This window comes from Lithobates pipiens, unplaced genomic scaffold (assembly GCF_037356315.1).
Source record: "Lithobates pipiens isolate NorthernLeopardFrog02 unplaced genomic scaffold, aLitPip1_a1.2 Scaffold_28, whole genome shotgun sequence".
Taxonomy (NCBI): domain Eukaryota; kingdom Metazoa; phylum Chordata; class Amphibia; order Anura; family Ranidae; genus Lithobates; species Lithobates pipiens.
Genome location: NW_027507789.1, coordinates 172,533,369 through 172,550,699, shown reverse-complemented (window position 1 = coordinate 172,550,699; position 17,331 = coordinate 172,533,369). Strand labels below are relative to the sequence as shown.

General features: G+C 45.7%; 1 protein-coding gene across 1 annotated transcript in view; it reads left to right on the top strand.

The window, feature by feature from the left end:
- The window catches only part of JUP (junction plakoglobin), a 100,526-nt gene that overhangs the window by 69,455 nt on the left and 13,740 nt on the right, over positions 1-17,331 (top strand). Inside the window, exons 6-10 of the mRNA XM_077459939.1 lie at positions 1,195-1,339; positions 6,125-6,228; positions 12,387-12,725; positions 13,599-13,754; positions 15,284-15,403. Coding sequence (XP_077316065.1) covers positions 1,195-1,339; positions 6,125-6,228; positions 12,387-12,725; positions 13,599-13,754; positions 15,284-15,403 — 864 coding nt within the window. The remainder of the gene's footprint in view (positions 1-1,194; positions 1,340-6,124; positions 6,229-12,386; positions 12,726-13,598; positions 13,755-15,283; positions 15,404-17,331) is intronic.

Sequence of the window (17,331 nt, the reverse complement as noted above, 5' to 3'; positions counted from 1 at the left end):
GAGCGGTGAGCTCTGGCTCTCAGTGGCTCGCTGGGAGTCTGAGCTGGGTGCTGGTCCAGGCATGTGGATGGATCCCAATTTCATTGATCTTGCCCGGGCCTGGACCAGCTCTGTGACATTGGTCGACTGTGGGCTTTAGCTGAGAACAGGTCACAGTTGTGCAGAAAGGACTGTACGCCTGTGATCCACATGAGAAGTACAGCCAAGCCAGCTTTGTCTGTACTTCTCCTTTTAGGTAGGCTATGGCTTGTGCAATTTTTCCTTCCACAATAGGTGGAAGGAAAAATTACTTAAATCACCCATCAGCAGTGTTCAAGGGGCAATTCCTCCCACAGTGCCATTGTGCTCTGCCAGTGGGAAGCCTTCCCTGCTGTCAGAACACAATGTTTAGCGTTGCCGACTTATTGCCAGCGGCACAAATTGTTCGGGGAAAAACCTGACAGGCTGGTTGTGCACAAGTCCATTAATGGATTGACTTGGGTACAACCAGGGTTGCACATACCGTACTTGGATCAAAATTCATCCAGCCCCTGCTGAACTGGCCAAATTTTGATCTATGTATGGCTTTTTAGCAACGCTATAAAAGGGAGTTGGCTTAATGGCTTTAGTTACTGTCTGGAATGTTATCATTTTGAAAGTTGAAGTAGGACTATGGTCAAAAGTCAAATTGCGTACAGTACATGCTACAGTCAATGCAAACAAAGCATTATCTCATATCTCCATTTGCATAATGACCTTTTGCAGGGACGTGTGATGGTGTGTTTTTTTTTTTTTTTTTTTCTTCCCTCTGTGCATTAAATCCTGACGTATTTTTTATGGTAATGACACTTGCTACTGCAGTTAAATCACTGCAGCATTGTCGCCCTTTGCTCCTGCTGTAGTGGCTTAATCTACAGCGATGCATCAGGACGTAAGGAGCGAGCCACCCCAGTCCTTACCTCTGATTGCCCACCTCCATTCTGCATGTCAGTGGAAAGCCATGCCGGTCTCCAAGAGTCCACGTAAGTGACCACAGCAAAAGAACTACTGGTACATGTTGTACAAGTAGCCCATCCATTCTTGGAGATGTGAAGGAACATTTTGAGGGGGGGGTTCTGTATGCTGTTGATGCCTGTATTAAATGCTTAGATGAAATGGTTGTTTTATTGTGTCAAGTACTGTGGTATAACAAATGTATAACTTGTGTTTCTTCAGCTGATTATTCTGGCCAACGGAGGCCCACAAGGTCTTGTGCAGATCATGAGGACCTACAACTATGAGAAGCTGCTGTGGACCACAAGCAGAGTTCTGAAGGTTCTATCTGTCTGCCCCAGCAACAAACCTGCCATTGTGGAAGCTGGTAAGAAAAGCCCTAGGGTTTTATGCTTGGGACGATGGTCCTTGTGTCCTTCAAGAGGCTCTGTATGAAATGCCTCGCTGTAGGATGGCATCTAACATGACCATAAACTGATAGACTTCATACAGATTTGCCTGTGCTTGACCAGGTCACAAGTTTCTGGCACATGTTGTGTTCACCCCCTGCGTATCTGTGGAGGACCTTTCATTACTGGAATTGGTGTTTACACCATGGGTTGACTGTACAGTGGAACTAATCTAAACATTGCATAAAAAAATGTTGTTAGAGCATTGAAGCCACTTGCAGTGAAGCTTGGAGCTGTCTGCTCTTCATAAGCCTGAACTGCTAGCAGGTTCTCCTGCTTGAACTGAACTTGATCCTTATTTCTAACTTTTTCCTTAAAGCGGTAGTAAACAACTGAAAAGTAAAAACAAAAAAACCCTGCAAGACCACAGCATAATGTGTTATGTAGTAATGCATCGCATACTAGCACATTATGAAATGCTTAGAATGAAGCCCCTGCAGCATCGACCGGTCACCGCTGAGGGGGCTGACATGTTCCCCCGGCGTTTGTTCCGAGTTTGTGGGCTCCAGCGCTGTGAGCCCGCATGCACGCAGGAGTCCTACGTTCTGGCACGGAGCTCTGAAATTCCGCCACGATCCATCAGATCTTCAGAACACATGTGCGGCTGCATGCAGGGTGAATATCTCCTAAACTGCAAGTTCAGGGGATATTCATTTTAGCTAGCCTTATATAGGCTTACCTGTAGGTAAAAATGACCTAGTGGACAATACAACTGCTATATATATATATATCTATATCATATTTTTTTTTTTTTTTTTTTAAAGAAGTTCAGCCCAACACTAAAATCTCTAAATCTGACAGCCACATTCTAAGACTGACCTATCTAACCCTGTAAAGCAAAAATTGCTATACATACCTTTTTCTAAAGCCATTCCTGTGCTGAGCTGTCAGCGGTGACTTCTCTGTGGAGGCATGTGCAGGAGAGGCAGCTGACGACAGAAGCCCCATATAAAGTCTATGGGTCCCAACCCTTGCCAGGCATTTCCCAGCTGTTGGCTGTCTCTTCCACAGAGCCTTTGCAGCTGGGGACTGGATCAGTGGCAGAAAAGGTATATATGTTTTTGCTTGTACAGGGTTAGATAGGTTAGTCTTAAACTGTGGCTTCAAGTAGATTTAGGGATCTACTTTAAGGTACCCTGCACACTTTTCATTGGAGTGTTCATTGTATTGTGCTGTTTGCATATTGCATTGCGGTTCTATTCCAATGGCTACCCAACAGAGATATACATGTTCAAAGCAAATACACTGCTTTCCAGTGCACATAGAACATGCATGAAAAGTACCGTGTTTCTAAAATCTGTGTCCAGAAAGCTGTCCCGCAAAAGATAAATACAGTACTTATCCCACTGTGCACGCTACTGAATGCTGCTCTGATGCAGACATGTCACCCACTGAATTCTCCCCAGAAACGAACACTATAGAGGATCTCTTGGTCCCCCTACTCTCATGGGTGCTCATGCTTAGCCCGATGTCACGGCAGGACATGGTAGTGTTGTACTGATCGGCAGGAGCAACCATGGAGTGGGGTGAAGAGATCGAAGTGTCCGTTTGTAATGAGACTTCAGCAGATGAATTCTCTGCATCAGAGCAGTATTCAGACGCAAGGGCAGCAGGAGAGGTTGGCATCTTTAGTATGGACCACTTTAATGCACATTGAGAGCCCATTGATAATGCCCAGCTGCTGCAACGCTCGTCTATATAAAAGTGCACTAACATATTCATAAATTGTAAAGGAGGACCTTACATGTTACCAGTGGGTTTCTGGGTGGAAACTAGAATTGGCCAGAAAAAAAAAGTACACCAGCTCCTTGCAGATCGTTTACTCTGGTGGTATTTGAACCCAAGACTGTAGTGCTGACTATAGTCGCTGTATAGCCCAAGTACAAAACGTATGAAGTGCATTGGGACTTCATAGGCTGAAAGTGCAATCGTTCGATGAAAAGGTCTTCCCAGAAATTACTAATTTTAGATCTTTCATTCTAGTAAGTACATTACCTGCTGTGCAGCCTCCTAAATTATAATTTTTTAGGATTGGTAGTCCTTTTAAGCCTTGTTAACTTTAACAGTCTGCAAGGGGCGTGATATTTTATGTCAAACTCGGCTTCAGTTTCAGGTGATAATTGTCTGAAGTTTCGGAGTTCCAGCAGAGACGGAGATGAGTTTCTCCTAATCACGCTGGTATTGTGTCATCTTATTAACTCCCTCCTTAATCCCCCTCCACCTCCATTTCTTCTGATCTCCCCTCATTGAGTTAGCAGCAGGTCCTTCTGTTGAGGCAGATCTTTGTGATGCTCCGTGGCAGGGCTTGGAGGCAGAGAGCGTAAGAAAGCTGTTGTGTAATCTGTCGCATATGACTGCGTGCAGTGCTAGCTCACCAGGGACCCCGTGCCTTGTATTCATTGCATTTCCCCAAGAGCGCAAAACCATACAGCACTGTGTGTAACAGGGTGGAAGTAATTACCCTTTTCACGCAATGCATCTAGGCTTGTCCAGATCACCACTTTCTTTTTTAGTCACCATGGCATGATACGGCCAAATAGTCACTACTTCCTTTTTTTTTTCCTTATACATTCAGCCATGTGATTTTTGACAAATCTGAATGCTGTGAATAATTTTTGCTTTTTTTTTTTTTTTTCACTGGAGTGATTTATTTTATTGGATCTGAGTGTCCAGGACCCTGATTCCCCTATCTACTCTCCCATTCACAATCAGCAGGCTAAGGATGATCTCAGGCGCGTTCACAAGGACCACGTGCAGAGCCTGCCAGGAAGTCGGTGCTGTGCTAATCACAGGCAGTGAGACATTGCCCTGATGTGCAGCTGCAGAGATCAGGCAATGTCTCACTGCCTGTGATTAGCGCTGTGCCGACTTCCTGTCGAGCTCTGCGCGTGGTCCATGCGAACACGCCTGAGCTCATCCCTATTCCAGGCCAGCAAAACATTTTAGGTTGTGGGTCACATCTGTGGATGGCTGCGGGAGCAGGAATCTCAGCAATACCCACAACCACCCACAGTGAGACTATTTGGGTCTAACCATTATTTTAAATGGTACCCCCACGCATTTAAACGCAGCACGTTTGCAAGTGCAGGAACCACAGGGAAATCTAAATGACCATGGGATTTTCCTGCGGGCCACTTTTTTTTTTTTTTTTTCGTGAAACGCAGGCACGTCAGCCCTTCAAATAGGCTTCTGTGCCCAAGCAAACGGTACAGATGGATGTGAACTGAACCTTGGGGTGTACCGCACGATTGTTATGGAGAGACTACCTTGGTACGGGTCAGAAGGTCCCAGCACACAGCTGTTTAGCTTATGGACACTTCCGTGTTGCAAACCTTTCATACAGTATAGAAAAGATTTACATTTAGCTGGCCTTTCACATGTTTATCTTAACGAGGTTCCTCTTTTATGCAAATGGAAGTGAAAAACTTGACAGCTGTGCGATTTTTTTTTTTTTTTTTTTTTTTTTTTTTTTTTTTTTTTTTTCAGGTCACCAATCACTGCTTATGCATTGAGATTTGAGTGATGTTTTTTTTTTTGGGGCGGGGGGTTTCTCAGTCTGTGGGAAGATCTTGTTTTTTTCCCAGGAGCAAGGAAGTAAAATCTCTCAACTAAGTGAGAGGAAACCAGTACTTAAAGCTGGACTCGAGACGCTAACCCTTTCATTTACGTATATTCTTCAGTGGCCTTTAGGATGGAATTGGGAAAATCCACTGTGTGCACTGAATAACTTTACAAACCCATAAGTTGCCTTGGAAAAGTAGCCATGACATCATCACTGTGCTCTATGGTTGTTTGTGAGCTGGGATGGGCTCCAAATCATGTGACAGCCAATCCAGTGCAATGGAAACGGAACCGCTTGAATGACTGACACCCCACCCCCCCCCCTTTAAACCTGTCAGTCAGATCGGCATGTAAACAGACTGGTGCAAGACACATGATTGGCTCCTGTTTTCCACCTGTAGTGAACTTCTCAGACGCGTTTCGTCCTTTGTGCTTAAACGTAGAGGCCCCAATAAAGGGCAAAATGCATCTGAAGAGTTCTCTGCTGGTGGAGAAGAGGAGCTGGAGCCATATTTTACCCATTGTATTCACATTTCTGCAACAGGGAGTCAGTGTCTGTGTACGGTCACCATTTTTGGTGTGCCGTCAGGAACTCCGTCCTTCTCCCCTCCCACCAACACCTCCCCAATTCTGCTTTAAGACCCATTTAAAGGTCTACAGTGGATGGGAAAGGGTGAAATCAGAATGCACAGCTGTAAATATTCAAACTTGTTAAAACTGGCTAAAGGGGAATTGTGCACAAATATTTTTGAATGCTTTGTAAATGTCCCACAATGGACCAATCACTAGCCATTCTGCCTCAAGGGCTTCTGGGTAGTTTTCTCGGGCTCGACGTTGGAGATGAAAGTGAAAATCTTTGCTTTCTGGTGCTAATTACACCAGCACTTCTCAGTCCCTGAGGGAGGCTCCATGATGTCAGAGGTTAGTGATTTAGATCCATTGATGGCTATTTGATCCCGTAGTCCAGGCACTCGTCATGTTGCTGCATGTTTGTTACGGCTGCCTCGAGCCATGTCACTGTTTTCGTGTCTTTTTTTTTTTTCTTTTTATTTATTTTTTCTAAGACGGCCCTCATCGCATGTCTGCCCCACAGCGGAGTTTTCACAGCTGCCTTTAATTGGTTTCATCATCTTGTCTTCCAGGGGGAATGCAGGCTCTCGGGAAGCATCTGACTAGCTCCAGCCCCAGACTTGTACAGAACTGCCTATGGACTCTGAGGAACTTGTCTGATGTGGCCACCAAACAGGTGAGAGGAACCTGCTGAACATCTGTCATGTGTCTGCACGGCATTACCCAGCTGGGAATACTGATAGTTCCACACAGAATAAGGTTATAAACCTGGGGATCCTACAAGATTGAGGGCCAGTCTGCACCACATGCAGTCCAGTGCGTTTTTGTTTGCATCAAAACGCATGGAAAGTAGGTTATATGGTTTTCAGTGGCATAGTTCACATCAGTACAACATACTGCTTTTTTTCCTATACTGGACTGCTGTAAAACTCAAAAATGCACCAAAAAAAGTACTGGAACCCTACATGTCCTTATTTTTAAGGTTAAGAAAGAAAAGGGGGGGGGGGGGGGTAGAGAATGCCCTGGACTGCATCAAAATAGCATTAAAAATGGGCATGGAGACAAGCATCTGGTACACATCTTACCTGCTTTTCTATGGCGTGGACTGGTCCTCACAGTGAACGTAACTGGAAGGTGGGGAAGTCGTATGTATCCTGAACAATTGGCTGAATACCAACTGTATCAACCAGGCAGAGCCAAGGGAAGCTCGGTCGCTAATCTGTATATAAAATATTTTACAGACCTAGTGGTCCAAACCCAAGAGCCATAATGAGCGGATTTCACTCTCGTGCAATAATGGGTCCAGTGTGTTGTGGGGACACTTCACAGGCATTGCTGCTGATCCGTATGTAACATCCCACTTGGTAAAAATTGCAGCGAAAGTGCCGATAGCAAGGCTTTAGTATTCTCACACTCCTTAAAGGACTCGTTTTACATGGAGAGAGGAGGCAAAAAGATGGTTGAACCACATTCTTTTACTGCCGAGCCAAAACTAGCCAGAGACCTTGCATGATGTTGCTCTGCGGTATGTTTAACTTTGCTTGCTGAGTTGACAGGCCTGACAACCTTGCCCGTTTGATGTAAATGGGACCACGCTGCAACCGGGAGACAAACTGTTGGCACGGAATTTCATTGCAAAAATCTTGCATGCAGCATGGGACTGGGGACCTTGGATTGTGGGCTCCTTGAGGGTAGGGGACTGATGTGAGTGTGCAATGTGCAGGGATAGGGACCATTGTAGACACTCACTCAGGTTGAACTGGATGGACTGGTGTCTTTATTCAACCTTACTAACTATGAAACATAGCATTGGCCCCATTTTGTGAGCGCTGCAGTTGCTTCAAGATTGCAAGCCAGCTTTTGAGACACTGACTGCACTATGTTTACTGAATGAATGCATCCAACTTAGATCATTGAAAAAAGCTCAAGTCAGGCAGGAAAATCTCCCGAGGTCAACTTTCCTCAAAGCAACCAACCAGATGTTAAGCAAGCCTTTGCTTTTGGGAATCTTTGCAGGCCGACTACTTAACTGCTTAGATGCCTCTGTGTGTGTTTTTTTTGTTTTTTTTTGTTTTGATCTTCAACATCCTTGAAATCGAAGGCACTGTATGCAAATCTTGACTCGGCAAGAGGTCGAGATGGCCAGCCTATCTTGCAAACCCCACCTCCCCAATTGTTTTCTAAAGATAGAGGTTGATGTCCTGTATATCTGAGTCTGAGGTCTTGGGGCAAGGTGAACGCTGCAAACGTCAGGCTGTTCACTTTAAGTGTATTGTAGTTTCAGGGGAAAGAGAAACATGGGGGCTCTGCAAACCTTGCTCTCGTGCAGGCTTTCTTACTTAAAGTACTAAAGTCTATGTCTGGGAGTGATGAGACCTGGAACGGAGAACTCTGGTCTTCTACCCTACCAGAAATGGCGAACCTTGGTACCTTTTAAATGTTTTGGAACTACATTTCCCATGATGCTCATGCACTCTGCAGTGTAGTGGAGCATCATGGGAAATGTATTTCCAAAACATCTGGGGGGCTAAGGTCGCCATCACTGAGATATGACTTTGTGATGTGGCAGTGCTGTGTAAATCTCAGGACTGGGTGATGCAGTTCTGGCACCTCCAGCACTGAATGGGGTGCTGAGGTTTGGAGGGTCTACTCATGCTGGCTGCTTGGATCTATTGTAGCTTTGAGGATCAATTGTTGTGGATGATCTATTGTTGCCGGGGAAGTCTGATGTTTCTGCTGGTGGCTCTATTGTTGCTAGAGGGGTCTCGTGTAGCTAGGGGGTCAACTGTTGCCAGAAAGATCTACTGTTGAGTGAGGGGTCTGTCGGTGTCTACTGGAGGGTCTATTAATGGTGGCTGATGGGACATCTACTGTATTGTTGCTGGCGGGGATCTGTTGTTGGGGGTATTTTGTTAGAGGGGTTGATTTGCCGGTTTGCTCAGCATTCAGCTTTAAGATAAGAGGGAGAGATGAGGGCGCTGTGGTGAGGCTGGGTGTCTGGTCCTTGGTAGCAGTGGAGAGATGGCACTGAAGGCAGCACTTTGTAGAGAAGAAGCCGCTTCAGCTTTAAGATGCTTTCTGATTGCCTGTTTCGGACTACAATGTCATTTTTCTTTTCTCTGCCTTATTAAATAAGCCTATGTGAGTTCTCCATTTACTTGCCTTGAAGGGAATAAAAATGATTTACAAAGGTAAGTGGATTTCAGAGAAGTGAGCTGATGCAAGGAGGGGAAAGGTGATGGATTGGGCCTGTAATTCTTTCTTCTGTCCACTGTGCAAAGAAGTGAATCATTCCTATCGCACAGTCAGTAGGTGGCTGACCTTGGGAGGTTAGTGTTTATTGGCTGCATGGAGAGGGTAGTCCAGCCTAAATAACTTTTTTTCCTCATCATCCGAACCAAGGAGGAGCTCATGTGTATATATTATGTGTATATATTAATTATGTATGTATATATATATATATATATATATATATATATATATATATATATATATATATATATATATATATATATTACACATACATACATACTCTCTGTAGCTGCTGACTAATGTATAAGGACACTTGCCTGTCCAGGGATCCACTGTCTGTACCCCAACCCAATTCGTCAGTTGACTTCGGGTGGAGGCGCCGGGCTTCACAAGCAGTTCCCTACTGAGCGTACACAAGTCGCACTGCATTTTCTGAATGGTCCTGCCGCCTCATAGGACCTGTGTGTGTCCCAGAAGGCAGCGAGTGGGAAGGAAGAGGGGCCAGAAATTTTGTAGATGACTGATGGCGAAATTACCCGGGAGGGAGAGGGTACCTGCTCCACTTGTCCTTCCAGACCCCCCCCCCCCCCCCCCGCCTAATTTAGCACTTTGGATGGGGGGGGGGGGGGGGGGGCAGTGGAGCTGTGTCTATCTTTTGGGTGGAGATCTGCTTAAAGGGTGGGGACAGTCATTTCCAGCAGCACCAAGCAGTCACCAATGACTGTCAATGCTTCTGATGGGGAGCAAGCGGAATGGGGTACTGATCATGTGGTCATTGTCAGAGTGCTTATTAATGGGTTTGAGTTATAAAGGGGGGGAGGGATTCAGTAATTTCTAATAGATATTTTAGGAGGCTTTGTTCTAAACCTGGGCATAGTGCTTAAAAGCCTGATGGGTTTTTCTTCCTCTTTATTCCCCTGCAAAGTAAAAGCCGAATGGGCTAGTATGCATCACATACTAACCTGATATGTGGCACTTACCTGCAAACGAAGCCCCTGCTGGTGGAAGCATCCACCTTCACCCCCTTTCCTTCTGGGGCTGTGGACTCCAGCTCCGTGACTGGCCGGAGCCATGTGACCTCACCCCAGCGCATGCGCAGAGGGTAATTTCTTCACTGTGCATGCGCCGTTGACCACATCGGCGCACTACAAGGTAAATGTCTCCTAAACGGCGCACATTTAGAAGATATTTTCAGTACATATAGGTAAGCCTTATCAGCTTACCTATATTTAAAATTGTAAACCCCTACTTTAAGATATTGGGGAATTTTGATCATTTGAAGCAAATCTTTTATGATGTATGTAGGCTACCATTGCTGGCCACCTCTGGCAAAAGCTAGTTGCCTGGCTGACTACATTTTTGATTCTTTCTGAGAAACTATCCAGAATCTTAATCCGTTTCATGCTCTACAGTACTACATAGGAGCAGTGGTGTACAACCACGATAGACGTTTGAGTTGGATGACCTCTTAAAAGCAATGATCTCCCTGTTGAGAGGTCGTATCTCAACAGTTGAGAGAGACGGGGCAATAGTACTGAGCCATTTTCCTAGTGGCTAATCCCAAGATCTGTACAATTTTATAGTAACAAAAATATGGAATGCCAAACAGGTAACATAAAACAAATACGGTACATGTCAATAACAGTAGTATAATAGTTGCACTGCAACACACATGCCTTGCTTCAGTGTGCTGGGGTACCATTGAACACATGTTCTTGTGAAATTATTGCACCAATTCAAAGTATGTATTTGCTATAAATGCACTATATTGTGTCTTTAAATATTGCATTTTATATTGACACCTTTCAAAATCTGAGTGTCCTAGATTTCATCTCCTGTAGTCATTCTGTAAAGCCGTACTCCACCCAGATCTCGCTCCAATGACATGCTCAATAACTTTATTATGAGCATAAAGCAAACATGGGTGTGTAGACCTGTGAGAGTGAGCACACACCTTGCTTGTAATAATCCCTGATTGCCTGCAAAGGTTTGTGGTTTATGAGAGTGCCACACCTCGGCTTGTCCCATGTATTCCCAATTACAGCTCTGATCACTCCCTGCATAATCCAGAGGAGATGATATACTGGGCTGAGATCACACCTCTGTAATGGAAGGTCTGGAGCTAAAATGACATGGGCAATTTTAATATTTTGTTACTAAGGGATTTAACCACTTGGGGCAAGTTGGGTAAGCTGACTTGGAACCAAGATCACTAGCAATTTAATAAGGAAGATTAACAAATGTTCCAGCTCATTAGGGGACAATTGGCCTCTTTATGGCATAAGCTGAACTAGCATGTAGTTGCAACTATTCAGGATCGTGATTGGAGCATTGTGCAATCGTGAGAATGATCCGAATGTAAGGAAATTTGTTATTTTTGTGTGTATTTTTCTATATACCGGCTGTTCCCGGGTTATGAACAAGATGGATTTTGTAGGTTTGTTAAAGTGTAAGTTCACCTTTACAGAAAATCTGTAAGGTGAACTTACACTAGATCCCCCCCCCCCCCCCCCCCCCCCCAGTCCCACTAACAGAGTCCGGTGACTCACCTGCACTGACAGCTCATATCACCGCTGTACCGGTCCAGGGATTTGAATTCCCCGCGGCTTTTTCTCCTCTTTGCCCAAAGTGACGGGACACTCTACACGGGTTCTGATTGGCGCTGACCAATTACAATGCTCCCAAACGTACTGCCTGACATGGTACGTTTTTGGAGATTAACCTGCAGGTGATTTCTAAGCCCCGGACTGGTGGGGCGGTGACCTGATGTCTCCTAGCGGGTGATCGTCACTCTCCAGGTCAGCGGAGTGTGAAGTTCAACTTCAGCCAAAAAACATTTACGTTTTGGATAGCATAGGGAAGTTTTAAATGGCCATACAATGATGTAGGATTGCTGACAGGCCCCCTGGACAGTAGGTGGCAACATGCAGTGAGCAGCAAGATGGCTGCCTAGTGGTTTCTGGGAATAGCGTGACGTAGCGCTGTCTCCATTCCTAAGGTGTTACTAAAACCTACAACTGTAAAATCTTTCTTTATATGCAGAATAGCAGGTTTGTTATACTCACTTTGGAACTTAAGGGGTTAATCCTCTGCATTGTGTAAAAAGACTCTTTGATCCTCTATGCACACATCATCCCTCTCCTGCAGGGCCTCTCTTGGCAAGGCCAGATAATAAACAGAGGGCAGTAAAGCTGCACATGCTCAGTCTCTATTGCTGGAGAGAACCTTTCCTTAATGAGCTTTTCAGGTCACATGGGAATGACATCAGACATGTGGGCGTGTATACAGATCCTAAATGATAGCCCAGTGTATAGTGCTCATTTAAAGCCAGCAGGTGGGAATTGTAGGGACCTTTCCCCATGTTTTCCTGGCTGTGTCTATTTGCTTTGCTGAAAAGCCTGTTTACAGAGTCCAATAGCTAAAGCTGAACAAATGAGTAAACGAGTCAGTGACCCCACCCACTCCCTTTTTGTGTGTTTTTTTTTTTTTTTTCTCCTTTCGACCCTACTCTTTACCTGTATTAGGTGGATAAGACTAGCTGGTTTCCAGTGTGTTACAAGATTGTTTTTTGTGTTTTTATAGGAAGGTCTAGACAACGTACTGAAGATTCTAGTGAACCAGCTAAGCTCAGATGATGTGAACGTCCTCACTTGTGCCACCGGCACCCTCTCCAACTTGACTTGCAACAACGGCCGCAACAAAACCATGGTCACCCAAAGCAACGGAGTGGAGTCTCTGATTCACACCATCCTGAGAGCAAGCGACAAAGATGACATCTCAGAGCCAGCAGTTTGCGCCTTGCGCCATCTCACCAGCCGTCACCCAGATGCAGAGGTGGCTCAGAACTCTGTGCGACTTCACTATGGCATCCCAGCCATTGTCAAGCTGATCGGCCAACCCTACCAGTGGCCACTGGTCAAGGTAGGAAACGGAATGTCCTTTAGTGTAAAGGCATCTGATCATATTCATGATTGCCCTTCCTTATTTCAGGAATGTACAGATTTAGGAGGAATTCTAACAGTTGATTGGTCCACTCTACTAGCCAACGGACACTTGTAAAGAGTCCTTGTACTGTAGTAAGAAGCCCAGGTATAGAGGGTAATGATGAAAGTTGCTTTCCTTGGATCTTCTGGTAATTTCAGGAGGAGGAGCACAGTGAGCAAACGCTGCAACACATTTGAGAAAAGCGTACAGCTCTCATTGCAAGTTTGACCATTGGAGTACAGGCAGGCTATGCTTTACGGCACAGCCAGAAAACAGACTATGCTGGGATGTACTTCTATGCCTAGCATTGTCAATTTAAATAGGAGCGTAGAGGGACTGGCAAGATTACCAGGTATTTCACACAAAGGAACAATGCAAAGCGAGCAGAATACTTTGTATCACATGTACATGGAATATCCGATGCATATCAGAAATGTTGGGGTAACACATTCTTCGAGGAATTCTGTAGATGCTACAAAACCCCAGAAATACTTGTAGGAGTAGCTTGGCTTTTAAAAGCTTAGTGACAGCAGCCTCTTCCATGGGCTAACATACTTAGTGTAACCTTATGCAACGTGGAACCTAAAAGGTAACCAGCTCCTCTACTTGCATCCTTTGCAGCATATGTTTGGTCATAACTCCAGGGATCTTGAAAAAAAAGCTCCATAAAGTTGGAGGTGCCTGTAACTTATAGGGTGCATTGGTTGCCTGGTTCAAGGTTTTTTACAGATCTGTCCTTAGCCTCATTACAACAGTTGAGTTTTTTTTTTTTTTTTTTTTTATATATATTTTATTTTTCTCTCTTAACAGGCAACAATTGGATTGATCCGAAACTTGGCATTGTGCCCTGCCAACCATGCCCCACTACATGATGCTGGCGTCATCCCCCGCCTGGTCCAGCTGCTTGTTAAAGCTCACCAGGATGCACAACGGCACGCAGCTTCTGGAACCCAACAGCCATACACGGTAAGACAGTGATGCATCCAGCCAAGGTCATCTTTTGTATTGCAGAAGTTGGTGTTTTTATTTTAGTGTGGCCATACTTCTTCTGTGGGTCCCAGGAGTGCACTTGGTTCTGCCAAGACTCCTAAAGCCCGTTTTTGGCTGACATGAAGGATACAGTCCATGCTCTGCAGGGATCCCTACAATGTCTGGATCTGCCACGCAGCTGAGTGTCTGAGCCAGCTGCTTCCACCCCCTCCCCAGCTGGGTTTGAGCGCTGGAGGTACAGAGCATAGAGCTGGTGACTGAGCCACCTCTCTGTGCTCAAAGTAGACCCGAGTCACCAAACAAACCATTGGTAACACAGTACGCCACCATGGATTGAAATCCTGCAGCACCCACAAAGTCCCCCTCCTCAAGTAGGCACATGTACAGGCACATCTGAAGTTTTCCAGTGAACATCTAAAGGTTTCAGAAGGATTGGGAGAAAATGCTGTGGTCAGATGAGACCAAGATTGAGCTCTTTGGCATGAACTCGACTCGCCGTGTTTGGAGGAAGGAAAAATGCTCACTGTGACCCCAAGAACACCATCCCTACTGTGGAACATGGAGGTGTAATCCCTTATGCTTTGGGTCCGTTTCTCTGCTAAAGATAAAGGCAGACTTTGCTGCATTGAGGTGCCAATGAATGGGGCTATGGAGCTTTCCCTCTGCCAGAACACTGAAGATGGGCTGTGGATAGGTCTTCCAGCATGACATGACCCAAAACATACCACCAAGGGAACAAAGAGTGGCTCAAGTAGAACCACGTTATGGTCATGGAGTGGCCTAGCCAGTCTCCAGACCATAATCCTATAGAAAATTTATGGAGGGAGCTGAAACTTCAGGTTGCGAAGCTCCATCCAAGAAACCTTAAGGATTTAGCGAAGATCTGTAAGGAAATGACCAAAATCCCTCCTGATATGTTGCAAACCTGGTAACCAACTACAAGAAACCTTTTACCTCTGTGCTTGCCAACAAGGGTTTTTCTAAGTCATGTTTTGTGTGGGGATCAAATACTTATTTTACTCGTTGAACTGCAACTCAATTTATAACATTTGTATCGTGAGTTTTTTTTTTTTTTTTTTTTTTCTGGATTTTTGGTTGATATTCTGTCTTTATCATTTAAAATACACCTATGATGAAACTTAGACCCTTCATTTCTTTGTAAGTGGGCAAAGTTACAAAATCTGCAGGGGATCAAATAAAAAATTTCCCCGCTGTATTCTAGTTTTGAAAATGATTGTCAGACTGCCTCCAAGCTCCAAGCTTGAGCACTACTTAGAAGTATCTTTAGCAGCAATTCTTGACCAGTGTACATTGGAACACTTAAGTTCCTCCAGAGGTTTTTAGGGGCTCGTTGAGCAATGAGCAACCACTGACCATGACAGTCTCTTTAGCTATCTGCGAGGCTTGATAGGTGGAAGGTGGAACAAGGCTAATCTGTATACTTGGGAAATTCAATAATGACCAGCATCAGTTGTTTGCAAAACTTTGGCTTATGTTTTTCCCAGGATGGTGTCAGAATGGAGGAGATTGTGGAAGGCTGCACTGGAGCTCTTCATATCCTGGCAAGGGACCCCATGAACCGCATGGAGATCTACAAGCTCAACACCATCCCCTTGTTTGTACAGGTAAGGCTGGATGCTGCATACCCTACGTAGGCCCTTGTAACTATTCTGATTTATTTATAGGGGCTTTTTAAAGCTTAACTCTAGAGCTTTCTCATGCAGTGCCCACACTGCACAGGTCAACTGCTCGTTTTGGTCTAGGGGATTGGAGAACAGAGATACTTGCCTAATCCTCTGATCCTCCCAGCACTAGACCGTTCCCTGTGGCACCTACACCTCCAGGGTCTAACAGTCTTGTGCAGTGGACTGTTCCTGACCACCTGCTCTGGATCGTGCGGGAGCGCCGCTTGCAGGTGAAGTGGAGAATTGGGCGAGTATAAACTTTCATCTCTCCCTTAGACAAAAATGAGACGTTGACCCGTGCAGTGTGGACACAGCCCCACTGCATAGGAAAACTTTTTTTATTTTTTTGGAGGGGGGGGCTGGGCTTTAAAGTGGTTGTAAACCCTTACAAACCACTTTGACCTACAGGTAAGCCTAGATTAAGGCTTACCTGTAGGTCCAAGAAATATCTCCTAAACCTATATGGTTTAGGAGATATTTGCCCGAAAACAGGCACCGCTGTCTACGGCGCAGGCGCACTGAGCGCGGCATTCTCAACGACGGAGCTGCCGCGCGTGTCGGCTCCCGTGCGCATGCGCGGGAGTGACGTCATCGCGGCTTCGCCGAATGACAGCGGCGGAGCTGCGAGACCCCACCAAGAAGATGGATGCTGCGGACTACAGGGGACAGCGGCGACTTCGCTGGCTCCTGTGTCAGGTAAGTGACACATAATGGACTACTATGCGATGCATAGTAGTCCATTATGCTTTGCCTTTGCAGGGAATGAAAGAGGAAGTAAAACTCATCAGGGTTTGACACCCCAAAATAAATTCTGCTGCTTCTCCTGAGTATGGGGATACCACATATGTGGGACTTTTTGGGAGCCTAGCCGCGTACGGGGCCCCGAAAACCAAGCACCGCCTTCAGGCTTTCTAAGGGCGTTACAGTTTTGAAGGCCATAAAATGCCAAGATGGCACAAACCCCCCCCCCAAATGACCCCATTTTGGAAAGTAGACACCCCTAAATTTAGGGGTACACTAGTGAGACTAGGTAATAAATGGCGGGTGCCCTGAAACTATAAAAAAATAACTAACCAACCAGCGTCACCTGTAACAGTTATATGGTGATCACTGGTGAAAGGGTTAACTAGGGGGCAATTAGGGGGCTTTATGCGGTAGTATATGGGGGTCCCTGGCGCTATAAAAAGCTGCAGCGAACCTAAATACCTACCTGCCTAACTAGCGTCACCTGTGACACTAATACAGCGATCAGAAAAACGATCGCTTATTAGGCTGGGTTCACACTGGAGCGATGCGGGAACGCCACGAATGCGCGGCGGGTTCCCGCATCGCATGCCTCCCGGCGGCAGTTCACACTGCCCTATGCGAACTGCTGGGAGTGTCAGTGAAATGTTACTGACACCCCCAGATCAGTTCGCATATCGCAGTGCGATCTGCAAACTCGGATCGCATGGTGTGAACACCCATGCGATCCGATTCTGCTGCGGGCCAAAAAAAGGGTCCCGTGCGAATTTGCGGCGGGTGCGGCGAATGGCTGAACTCGAATCGCACAGAGATCGGATGTGATTTGCACTGCAGTGCGGTGCGAATCACATCCGTTCTCATAAACCGCTGCAATGTGAACCCAGCCTTAGTGACACTGGCGACGGGGGGTGATCACGGGGTTAAACCTTTATTGGGGGGGTTAGGGGGGTACCTTAGAACTAAAGGGGGCTAACCCTAACTGCCCTAACAGTTATTAGTCACAAATGACACCCGCCGGGTGATCAGGGGGTTAAACCTTTATTAGGTAATAAATGGCGGGTGCCCTGAAACTATAAAAAAATAACTAACCAACCAGCGTCACCTGTAACAGTTATATGGTGATC